The following is an 11,524-nucleotide window of genomic DNA, read 5'->3' as shown; positions in this document are numbered from 1 at the left end:
CGCCCTGCCTGGCCACAAGGGAGTCTGAGGGGCAGTCAAGAACACGGTCAGAGGACGGGAGGGCCCCCATGAGGCTGGCCTGTGGCCCTTGCCCTGCCTTTGTCTCCCCCATCCTGACTGGTCCAGGGAAGTGGGCAAGGAAGGGCTGTTCCCTCTGACTTTTCCCTCTTCCTGATCCTGCTGCCTGCAGTTTCCAAGAAATTCATTTAAACTAAAGTGTGAACAGCTTCCACACTAAGAGGCTACATTTGAATGCTTTAACCCAAGTGGGCTGGGCGCTAACAGTAGAACCCCAGACAGGATGACAAGCTGGTCAGGGAGGCATCGCTCCTTTCAAATCTAGAACCCTGGCTGGTGCCATACTCTCACACACCTCTCAGCCACCCTCACCCCCCGCTGGAATAGACACTGGCCTTTGGACAACATGAATCACCTTTATTCTGGAGAGTAGACACCAACCAGCAAAGCAAGTGGGTATGGCGGGTCCAGCTGTAGCAGCCAGGTATCTCTGGGGACCCCAGTCCAGGATGGACAAGAGGAGGAGAGAGGTGCTCACTTCTCAAAGCCCCAGATAGAAGCTTGTGCTTCTACTTGGGCAAAACGTGTGCTTCTCTGGGGAGTTTTGATCAGCTTCTTGGGGTGGGACAATTGGGACCGCAGGCCGTGAACCCACCTTGGGGCTAGTCGACCTGAGTTAGGTTCAAGTCCTCACGTGTCCAGGGGGAAGACTGGGAATGGTCTGATATCAATGAAGCTGGTCTAGATTCAGAATTCAGCCCCTAATCCCCACCCAGCTCTATTCCCGGGCCAAGGCCAAGGCCAGGGCCAAGGCCAAGGCATCGGCTAGTAGTGCTGGGGTATGACCACTAGGGGGCAGCAGAGATAGCCGGGTGCAAAACGGCCTCCCGCTGCCTCTGCTGCCCCACGGTCCCCATCGGGTCAGAAGTCCAGCTCTGGCATCAGAGTGTGCTTGGGGTGGTTGAGGGGCTCAGGCTCCTCCTCGGGAATTTTCCCCGGGAGGCCTGTCCCATCCCCGTGCCGAGCCTCCCAGGCTCTCTGCTGGGCCGGCCAGTCCAGGTGCGCCCAGCGTGGGTCGGGCCCCCCCACGACCTCGTCCACCAGGGCCTCCAGGTCGGGCGGGGGCCCCGACCGCTCCACCAGGATGGGCGCGAAGGGCCCGACCAGCCAGGGCAGTGGCACGGCCTGCACCACCAGCTCCAGCAGCTCGTCCACACAGGCGTGGGCCCGGGCCACGCTGCCCCGGCCCTCGGCCAGCACGGCCGCCGGCACATCCCCGAAGCAGCGGGCGTCGGCGAAGGCGACCTGCAGAGCGTCCACGCTGCGCCGCACCTCGGCCACCTTCTCCTGGGCGTTGGGAGGCAGGCCCCGCACGCTGGTCTCCAGTACGTCCACGGTGCTCTGCAGCTCCCGCATCAGACTGCGGGACAGCACCAAGGTCTCCAGCTCCGCCTGCGGGGGAGGGGAGGGGAGGACTTTCGCCAGGAAAACTGCCCTGCCTCAGTTTCCCCAGGGACACTCCAACCAGCTGACCTCAGCACTTGGTTGGAGATGGCTGGAGTCTGGCCCCTGGGCAGATCCAGACCACCCTCACTTTCCCTTTCTCCGCACCATCCTACCTGGCTGCGGCGGCGGCCGTTCTCTGGGGGGCACTGGCTCCAGTCCTCCCACAGCTCATGCACCTTCCCAGGGCGGGCTGGGGTGATTGGGGTCACCCCGCACTGCATGCGGTCGATCTGTGGAGTGGGAGTCAGAGCTGGAGGATTCAGGGGTTGGGGGAGCCAGGACCCTAGCCTGGATCTGGCCTCAATAAGCATTTAGGGAACAACCCCTGTACATAACCTTCCCCACCTGCTGATTCAGCCTGGCCAGCCTGCCCTTTGGCTAGACCCTGTGACCCGTGGTTCCCCTGAAGCTCAGGTTCACTGCCAGGCTTTTGCCCACGCTGGTGCCTCTGTCAGCTACTCCCCTTCCCCCTGCCTGGTTCACTCCAATTCAAGTCTCCTTGTAGATGTCACCATCACCCCCTCCAAGAAGCCTTCCTTCCCCTACTCCTGGCTGGGCGGATCCCTCCTCTGGGTCCCAGAGCACCCAGCATGCTCTCCTGACTCTGATCCCCCTACTAGACTGTGAGTGTCCTGAGGGGGCCACTGTGCCTTCAGTGCCCGGGACAGGAAAGGTATTAGAAGATTAATAGAAATAAATTGTGGTTCATTCATACGATAGAACAGTCTGCCCTCTGTGTCCACGGGTTCCTCATCCTCAGATTCAACCAAAATTCTCAGTTTGTTGAACTGAGTGGATACAGAGGGCAGACTGTACTACATACGCTGTTTTGTAGAAGTGACCTGAGCACCCACGGATTTTAATATTCGTGGGAGGTCTTGGAACCAATCCCTCACGGATACCGAGGAACGACTGTATTATTCAGCCTTAAAAAGGAAGGAAATTCTGACACATGCTACAATATGGATGAACCATGAGAACACATGCTCAGTGAAATTAGCCGTCTGTGGGGCTCACAGGTGCCCTCTGGTGGCTGCTTCAGGAGAGACAGGCTGTGGGGTATGGGATGAGAGCCTGGACCCAGGTGGAGGGACGAGATGTCGGCCGGCTCAGGGCAGACTTTGAAGGCAGAGCCAACAGTACTGGCTGATGTGTTGGATGAGGAAGAGGAGGAGAAGAGGAGAATTGAGAGTGACTCTCAGGTTTTGGCCTGAGCCTCTGGAAGGACAGAGCTGCCGTCAGTTGAGATGGGGAGCAGGGTGGGGGGCGTCTGAACTTGTCAAGCCCAGCAAACAGGAGCTGTGAAGTTCCTTTGGAGCAGGGAGGGGTGCACGATGCGGGGAGAAGCTGGGTATGAGGTAAAACCCAAAGTCTGGGGAAGATTGGGGTTGGTGACTGGGAAGCCCAGAAAGAAGCACCTCCACCCACTTCTCATCTACCTTCCCTGCCTGTGGTCTCCAGCTGCTACTTCCCTCCTGACTTTCCAGGCTGAGCCTTGGTGCCCACTGGGTGCCTCCGGCCCAGGTTCCCCGACTCCCCAGCCCTGAACACACATGGCTCTGCCTCCCCTTTCAGACTAGCCCGGAACCAAGTACTCCGCTGGCACTCAGTCCATGCTTACTGGCCTGCATCCCCGGGCTGAGGTGGGCAGAGGGCTCTCACCAGCTCCAGAGTCTCCTGCAGCTGGGCCAGTGTGTCCTGGGCATCATGTTTCCTCTGCCTCAGTTTCCCCAGAGAGTGCTCATATGCCAGGTGGCGGAGCCGCGCAGACAGGGAGCCCAAGCGCACAAAGTAGCCCTGATGTCGCCTCTGCTCTTCCACCGAGCCCACTTCCGGGCCCTCCGCCTCTGCCGCCAGTGCCGCTGCAGGAGGGGGTAGGGGTGGGGAGTCAGTGTGGCCACGCCCTCTGCCTCTGCTCACCCTCCTGGGTGGACAAACCCATGGGTGCCTAAATTTATAGTTTCCCTTTACATATTAACTCATTTGACCTTCCCCAAGCCCTACAATGCAGGCACTATTATTAGGTCCATGTATAGATGAAGAAAACGGAGATAAGAGAGGTTAAGTCCCACAGCATTCAAGAGGCAGATGTGGGATTCGAACCAGGCACTCTTAACCATTCTCCTAACTGCTTCTGAAAGAACTGATCACAAGTGCTTGGCACACAGTAGGTGTTTCAAAGATGCTTCACAGCCTTTCTGCCAAGGATGGAGTATGTCCACATGTACGTCTAGGGCCGTAAAGCAGAGCTGAGAAGTCAGATGGCCTGCAGGGTCAGCAGACAGGATGTAGAACTTGGAGAATAGTGGGGTTTAAGGGAACCATGTAAAGGGGAGGATGCTATTCGACCTAACTGTCCGGTTTTTCAAGGCAAGCTAGAAATCAGGATTTGTAGGACAAAATCTGATTTTTCAATGCATGTGATGAATTAAGCCATTTTAAAGGCATTGCACAGGCCAAATACTACAATATGGAGGGCCGCCAGTTTGACACTGTGGCCCTCGAGTCTCTAGTCCTGTATGCTCTTGGGGGTCTGGGCAGTCAAGTTTCTAGGAGGGTGTGTGTCAGGGACTGTGTTAGTGGACGGGGAGGTCAGGCCTGGGCTGGAGCTCCTGCTGATCTGCTGTGTGGCCTTGGGTGAGTCCCAGACCTCTCTGATCCAAAACTCTCAGGGGTGGGGACTGGCAGGATTCAGGGACCTTACCGAGCTCTTCCTCGGTCATGGGCAGGAAGTGGTCCACCAGCTCCTCCGACTTGCCCAGCACGACGTCCACTGCATGGCTCATAGATTGTTTCAGCTCCACACTCCAGCGGCGGCCCTGCCGCGCCAGGCCCACCACGCCTGTCACACCACTGGCCACTGCGTCCTTGGCTGAGGTCACCACCTGGCGGGAAGAACCCCTGGTTTCCAGCTCCCTTTCCCTGACCTCAGCTCCCTGGGGCTTCAGGGCAAGGACCCCTGGCCCTTTCCTGGCTTTGGGCCACAGTTTCCCCTCTATAAAATGGAGGGAAAGAAAATCGCTTCCTCACAGGGTTGTCGATGGGCTTCTCAGCACCAGCTGGCACATATTAAGTGCTCAGAAAATGTGGGTGTCAATTATTTTCATCTGGCTGATGTTTTGCAAGTTGACGAAAAAAGCCTGACTCGTCCCTGGAGTCTAACCAGCCCAGCCATCCAGGCCAGCTCAGAGGAGACTGTATTCCTCGCTCCCACCTCTACCCACTGCAGGTCCCCGCAGTCTGCCGGTGCCGGTACCGTCTCCGAAGGTTGCTGGAGAAAGGGCAGCTTCTCCTCCAGCTTGTCCAGGCACATGCAGGCTAGACTGTTCACTGTAGCCACTGCAGACAGAGAGGCAGGGAGTGAGAATCGGGGAGATGTGGCAGGAGATAGGGACACACAGAGGGTCACAGAGGGAGGGGGTGCTGGGGGAGAGGCAGAGAAAAAAGGAGACACACACAGAGGGAAGGAGAGAAACTGGGAGAGACAGAGAGGGGCCTGAATCATGGGGGGCACTTGGCTGGCTCCCTGCAAGGGGCTGGGGGGCCCTGAGGGTGTGGCTGGGCCACCAGGCTGGACCCCACCTCTCTGCCCTTCTCGCCTCTGCCCTACCACTGGCTACTGCCAGCACCAAGGTGACTCCTCACTGGCGCCCAGCTCATATGCCCCAGGAAGCAGGTTCAAGGTCACATAAGCCAGCTGAGAAGGAAGCAGGTGAGGCCCTGGGCTGGGACCCTCAGGTGATCCCCTTCCTCAGTGAGATGTGAGGCCCAGGGTCTCTCTGCCCCCTTCCCCCACCACCAAGTGGGACTCCTGAGCTAGTCTCAGGCTCAGGACAGGCGGAGGCAGGGACAGAGGGGCAGACAGGGGAGAGAGGCTGGACTCAAGGCACATCAGGCCAAGAGATGACAGTGAGATGGACAAAATGGGGACAAAAGAAAGGGGACCACAAGTAAACAGCTCAGGGCAGTCAGCCAGGCGATCAAACTGCAGAGGGACAATAAGCAGAGGCAGAGGGCAGGAGGGATGCAGGTACAATGAGGGGGGTGGAAAGGCAGACAATGGAAGGGAAGATGGAGCAGGCAGAAGGACCCAAGAGAGGGTGACACAGGTGGCTGGGGGACAGGCAGGCAGAGACTAAAGGCACACAGGATAGGTAAGGCGAGGAGGAATGCCAGGCCCCTGGGGTCCATGGCAGCCCACGTCATGCAGAGGGAGCGTGAGTGGTGGGGGCAGTGGGACGCACCACAGGACCCAGGACATGGGCTTGGATGACTCACACTGGGGCTGCAGGTGGCTGAGCAGCGGCTGGGCGTGGTCCAGGGCATGGGTGGTCAGGCTGCACACGCAGCGCTCGGCCAGGTGACAGGCAGAGCCCAGCAGTGGGTGTTTGTCCTTGGTGGCACTGTAAGCATCGGAGACTGCAGTGCACGTGGCCCTGACCAGGGGCAGGGCCGCCACACGCTGCAGCACATTCTGCAGGAAGGGGTGGCATCAGCGGGGACCTCAGGGGTGGTGAGGGGCTCAGCCACATGCTGGATAGCCCACTCACCCTCTCTGGGCCAGGACGAGGGGTGGGCAAGAGGGGCCGGGGCGGGGGGCGGGGCGCGCTCTGAGCACAGCTGTGTAGAGGCAACAGAGACCCACCCAGAGGCGCGCCTGTTCTCAATAGCATACACAGAGTGGGACCAGGTCTGAAAGAACTAGGCTGCTCTGCTCCAGGGAAGAGCCACTAATGTCTGGCCATTAAGAGCACAGCCTCTGAAGCAAGACGACCTGTGTTTGGTTCCGATTTGGCCACTTCCAAGCTGTGCGAGCTTCGGCAAGTGAGTGCACTGCTCTGTGACTCAGTCTCCCCGTTTGTAAAATGGGTCTCTAGGGCTGTGGTGGGGATTCAAGGAGCCGATATATGTGGCTGCTTGGGACACTGAGTGATGCCGAGTTTAGGCTATGATTGCTGCTACTTTATTGTTGTTGTTAAGAGTGCCATGATGGTGGACACAGAAACAGAGAGATACAGGCAGAGACCCAGAGATGGGAGAGGGAGAGAGTTGAGCAGAGGCCAGGTAAGCTGGCCGGGAATGTCTGGAGAGACATGCACCTCCCTGGGCCTCACTTTGCCCCTCTGGGAAATGGGTAGAATGTGCCTCTCCTCCACCCCCACGGTCCAAAATGGTGTGAGTGAGGCACTCACAACAAGGATAGAGGTGAGTGGAGCAGATCCCGTCTGAAACTACCCTAGGAGGGACTGTCCCCCCACCCTCTCCCGTGCCCTGCTCCACGGGGGCCACAGCCCCTCACCTGCTGGTCCTGCTCCCACAAACTGGTTCTGGGGGCCTGAGCTGCCTCCTCTTCTGACATGCCTGCTGCAAACAGGTCACCCTGGGGGGCAGGATAGAGTGAGGGCCCCGACACCCCAGCTTTCCCGGCTGCTGCCCAGGCCCTGGGCTCTGTCCGGCTTGGGCTTTGTGACCCAGGCAAGTCTCATTCCCTCTTGGGGCCTCAGTTTCCTCATCTGCAAAATGGGGTAATGATACCTACTTCAGATCATCACGAGCAAGGACAGTGCGTGCGCAGGTTTACAGTAGGTGCACACTTGAGAGCCTCTGGCAAGGTGGGGCCCCTGTCGTGATTCAAAGCATGGGCTCTGGGGAGAGAGACACCAGCATTTGAATCCTGCCTTGACCGGCTCCCTGACTCTGGGCGAATGCCTTCACCTGCGTGGGCTGCAAAGGGAGGCAGATGCCTGTTGCCCCCGGCCTGGGACAGAACTGGGCACGTAGTCCCCTGCAGGGGTGCTGGTGGTAGCTCTGGAATCCCAGTAAACCCACAGTCCAGCTTGACAGACAGGGAAACTGAGGCCCACAGCGGGTCCATGTTGGGCCCAAGGTCATTCAGTTAAGTACACTCAGACTGGGAGTTCTACCTCACACTCCCCGCCTGCAGCACTTCCCCTGTCCCCACCCAGCATCCTCTGAACCCTAGTCCTCGCCCAACTGGGTCCTGAGCTTGGGCCAACTGGGCCAAGGGTCTCAGCCACCTGCTCCGGCCCATCACATCCCTATCTCCCTAAGCCGCTGGACTCTCGCTCGCCCGCTCGCGCACCCACCCACCCACCGGGCTGCAGGGCGCTCCTGGACGCTGCCCGCGCGGCACTCACCTGGGCGCGTGCAGCCTCAGCCCCCAGGTACCGCGGCGGACCCTAGACTCAGGCTCCAGTCTCCACCCCGAGCCCACCCTGCCCACCTTATAGCGGCTTGGGGGCAGGGCCCAAGGTCCCGACCAATGGAGAAAGGCTGTCGGGGGGCGTGCCCCGAGGGCGGGGCTTAAGACCCCTCCCCTTCTTCCTAGTGGCTCCTGGAGCGCTTCTCAGTTGCCATAGCAACCTGGAGACGCTGGTGCCCAAGGATTGAGCTACTTTTGTTGGCCAAATTGGCCACCTGTCACCCTCACTGCTGTTGCAGCAGAGACAGTGGAGGGCGATTACAGCCCCCACAGATTCTCCCCGTGACCTTGGGCAAGTTCTCAAGGTCTTTCCTTTTATTTTTGAAAATCTGCCACTTAACTAAATCAGGAGACAGGCAGGAGCAAAATGAGGCTCACAGTGCTTAAAACCACTTGCCTCAGGTCGCCTAGTGATTGAACAATCTGATTCAACCCCAGCTCTGCCAGACTCCAGAACCCTGGCTTTCATTGCCACTCCGGAATGACCACCGATGTGGGCACTTCCCTCCTTCCAGGGAGCGTCAAAAACCGAGCATGCCCAAACATCCCACCATCCTCCCAGTCTGACCTTGACCCCACCATGCCCAACGCTGTGTTGGCAGGTGGCCCAGAGGTTCTGGAACTGTGAAAATACAGCCCCCCTGGGCCTCTGCCCAGGTGTTCAGCCCTATCCAGCCTGCCCACACTTGCCCTGGGCAGCTGCCCTCCTGGTTATCATGGGCCAGTGTGAAAAATTATTTGGAGCCCTGAAGCAATCTGGTTTAATTTAAACCTTCCCCAGGACGCAAGCTCTGGCAGGAATCCACTGGTAAAATGACACCCAGGGCAATGGTCAGGGTTTTATTTCCAGTTCAGTCCTGGGACGGGGAGAGGGGGAGGAGCAGTCATGGCTGTCAGATCCCAATTGCCATTCGTATGGGATTTCATGGCATGGCTCCTCTGTCCTCCAGCTTCATCCTGGAGACCTAAGAATTCGACTTGGGAGATGTTAGGGACACAGCAAATACATCCAATTCCGTTCCAAGTTATTTATTAACCTCTTCTGGTCTGACCCCAAACGCAGTAATGCTAGGTTAAGGGGAACCCAGCCCCAGGCCCTGCACTCAGAGAACCCCTCAAACTAGGGGACAGAGTCAGATGGCCAGGGCAGGCTGAGGGAGCCAGAGACCAAGAGATCTGGGAAATGGTGCCTCTGGAAGAGGGTATAGCTTGAGCAAATTGCAGAGGCAGGGAAAAGCCCCAGGTGGGTTTTGGGAAGTGTTGGCGAAACAGGTCCTGGCAACAATTGGAAGCCCCAGTCTCACCCTCAGAAGGTGGGATTATTTGCTAAGTGGGGTGCAGTGTTCTGCCAAGCCTTGTCTTCCCACCCCCACCTCAGCCCTTCAAGGGGACCTGGCCACTGCCAAGAGCATCTGGCCCTTCAAGGCTCTAGGGCCAGCGCAGCGTGTGTCATTCCGGGAGAACATCTTGTCTTCATTGGCCACAAGCCACTGGTAGAGGTCGTCCAGTTTCCGGTCGCAGATCCAGGGGTTACCGGAGATGTCAAAACCGTCCTTCATGTTCCCGGCGGCCTTTCCCAAGGATGTCCAGAGCCCCTCGGGCACAGTGGTCAGCAAGTTGTTGGAGAGGTCCAGCATGTCCAGCCTCTGCAGACCTCGGAAGGCACCGGCTGCCACTGTGGCCAGCCTGTTGTCGCTCAGGAAAAGGTAGCGCAGTTTTGGTTGGGGCTCCAGAAGTTCCTCTCCAAGCACCTGCAATCTATTGCCCTCCAGGTGAAGCCGTTCCAACTTCAAGGGGCCCCTCAGAAGATCAGGGGGCAAAGTCTTCAGGTGGTTATTGCCTAGGTCAAGGGTGTGCAAGTCGGTGAAGTTGGCCAGCAGCCCAGGGGGCAGCATCTGGAGCTCATTTCCCGACAGGTCCAGATGCCCCAGGGCTTTCAGGCCATGCAGCCACGAGGCCTCCAGGCCTTTCAGCCGGTTTTCCTTCAGCACCAAGGTGTGGAGGGCAGCCGAGACCTGGAAGAGGCCGGTGGGCAGCCGGGTCAGGGCATTGCGGGTTAGGTCCAGCACCTTTAGCTGAGGCACAGGCAGCAAGAACTTGGCAGAGAGGTCCTCCAGCTGGTTGCTGGAAAGGTGCAGTTCCTGCAGGTTAGGGACATCCTGGAGGGTGTTGGCAGGCAGCTGAGTCAGGTTCAAGAACTCCATGGCCAGGTAGATGGTGTCAGCTGGGAGGGAGTGGGGGAGTTTGGCAGGTGGGTGGCAGGAGACAGAGCTGCCATTGCTTGACTGGGATACCAGGCAGGCATCAGGATTCGGATTTGGGGTGACCCCCTGGGCTGAGGTCACAAAGAGCAGTAGCAGGAAGAGGATTCTAGAAAGATGGGGGTCCCAGCCGGCTGGGCTGCAGGCAATGACAGAAAGTGCTTAATAAGTCAAAATAAAGATGTACATCCAGGTGGAAATATACCTGCTTGCTTCTTCCTGTCTCTATTTCTACCACTCTGGACCATGCCACCTCGTTGCTGGGCTGGCCTAGTGCAGTAACTTCCTCTTCCTCTCCTTGCATCCACCCTTGCCCCCTACAAAGCCAGAAATAGCTCCTGTCCTAGGAATAATTCTATTTCTATGAAATCTGAGTTTCTTAGTCTGACTCCTAAATGCTACCCTTCCCCATTGCCAGCCCAGCCCCAAATGGCCTATTAATTACTCACTAATTTATTCTGCTCTCACTTGTTTCCTGGGTCATTTCTTTTCTCCCTGGCTCCATGTTTTGAAGGCAAAGCCCAAGAGCTCTTACTCATCCTGCAAAGCCCCAGCTCCAATGCCCTACTTTCCACAAAGCTTTCTCTGAACTTCTCAAGCAGAACTCTCAGTTTCCCCCTCTGGGCTCCTTCTCTTTTTGTCCAGCCCTGACCAAACCAGGTTAGGTTACATGTGTCTGGCCCCATCTTATTCCAAAGTGCTAGGGTGCAACCCAGGACTCCAGGTACAAACAGGACTCTAAGCATGAAAAGTGCATCCTCCTTTGCACAGGGCTGGCATTTGGCTTTGGGAGAGGGTGACTTACAGTTGGCACTGTAACCCTTGGAGGGTTGGGGCTTCTGCTCCTTCTGGTGCCTCCAGCAGTGATGTCCTAGCCAGTAGCACCAGAAACCACCCAAACATCCTTGGTGGCTGTAGCCCGTGGACCACCTGGGGCTTCTGCAGTGAGCGTGTGTATGGGAGTGAATCTGTCCAGTTTGAGCCTGGGTGTCAGTCTGTTCCAGTCTGCAGGCCTATGTCTGGCTCTGCGACTTCAGTGGGACAGGAGGACTACTATCCATCTCTGTACCATCTGGTGTCCAGGCCTGCCCAGGATGGTGGGGTGAGGACCTACCTCTGTTTTCCCTCCAGGCTCCAAGAGGACATGGCGGCCTTTCTCTTTTCCATCCAGGTTCCCTTGGTCTGGCAAGGTGGCCTTATAACTGCCTGGGCTGGGGGCAGGGGCACCAACCATAGGGAAGTCCCTACCCACGTCCTGTGCCTGTTAGGGGCTGGACCTAAGCCAGGCAGGGGAAAGGGAGGAGTCAGGATTGCAAAATTGCTTCCTGGCCGGGAGAGGAGAGGAGGAGGGCTGCCCACTGCCTTCTCTTCAGTCCCCACCCCCTCCCCACCCCCCCTACCCCCCCACCCCTGATTCCTGCATTTGGAAGGTATCTGAGGCTGAGTCCCACTTCCCCCAACCTAGGAATCAAGGGTCAAGTTTGCAAGGCCCCAGTCTTGGGGGATGGGGACAGCT

General features: G+C 57.9%; 2 protein-coding genes across 4 annotated transcripts; both read right to left on the bottom strand.

Annotated features, from left to right (window-relative positions):
* Positions 1-418: 418 nt before the first annotated feature.
* On the bottom strand, positions 419-7,735 carry PLIN5 (perilipin 5). Of its 3 annotated transcripts, none has more exons than XM_072947030.1 (8): positions 7,683-7,735; positions 6,824-6,904; positions 5,803-5,998; positions 4,739-4,863; positions 4,229-4,409; positions 3,187-3,386; positions 1,638-1,754; positions 419-1,470 (listed from the first exon to the last, which is right to left on the bottom strand). In XM_072947030.1, the coding sequence occupies exons 2-8, from the start codon at positions 6,881-6,883 to the stop codon at positions 940-942; spliced, it is 1,410 nt and encodes a 469-aa protein (XP_072803131.1). In that variant the 5' UTR covers positions 6,884-6,904; positions 7,683-7,735; the 3' UTR covers positions 419-939. The 3 variants fall into 3 exon arrangements, with proteins under 3 accessions (XP_072803131.1, XP_072803132.1, XP_072803130.1); XM_072947031.1 differs by having other exon boundaries at positions 4,781-4,863; XM_072947029.1 differs by lacking the exon at positions 7,683-7,735 and adding an exon at positions 7,064-7,127.
* A 959-nt stretch (positions 7,736-8,694) lies between these two features.
* Positions 8,695-11,227, bottom strand: LRG1 (leucine rich alpha-2-glycoprotein 1). The gene is made up of 2 exons (XM_006206548.4): positions 11,123-11,227; positions 8,695-10,147 (listed from the first exon to the last, which is right to left on the bottom strand). Exons 1-2 carry the CDS (start codon positions 11,173-11,175, stop codon positions 9,130-9,132), a joined length of 1,071 nt encoding a protein of 356 aa, XP_006206610.2. The 5' UTR covers positions 11,176-11,227; the 3' UTR covers positions 8,695-9,129.
* Between the last annotated feature and the right edge of the window lie 297 nt (positions 11,228-11,524).

The sequence above is a fragment of the Vicugna pacos genome, chromosome 22, assembly GCF_048564905.1.
Source record: "Vicugna pacos chromosome 22, VicPac4, whole genome shotgun sequence".
NCBI classification, from domain to species: Eukaryota; Metazoa; Chordata; class Mammalia; order Artiodactyla; family Camelidae; genus Vicugna; species Vicugna pacos.
Note: the sequence above shows the minus strand (reverse complement) of the source record. Positions and strands in the feature narration are given on the sequence as shown.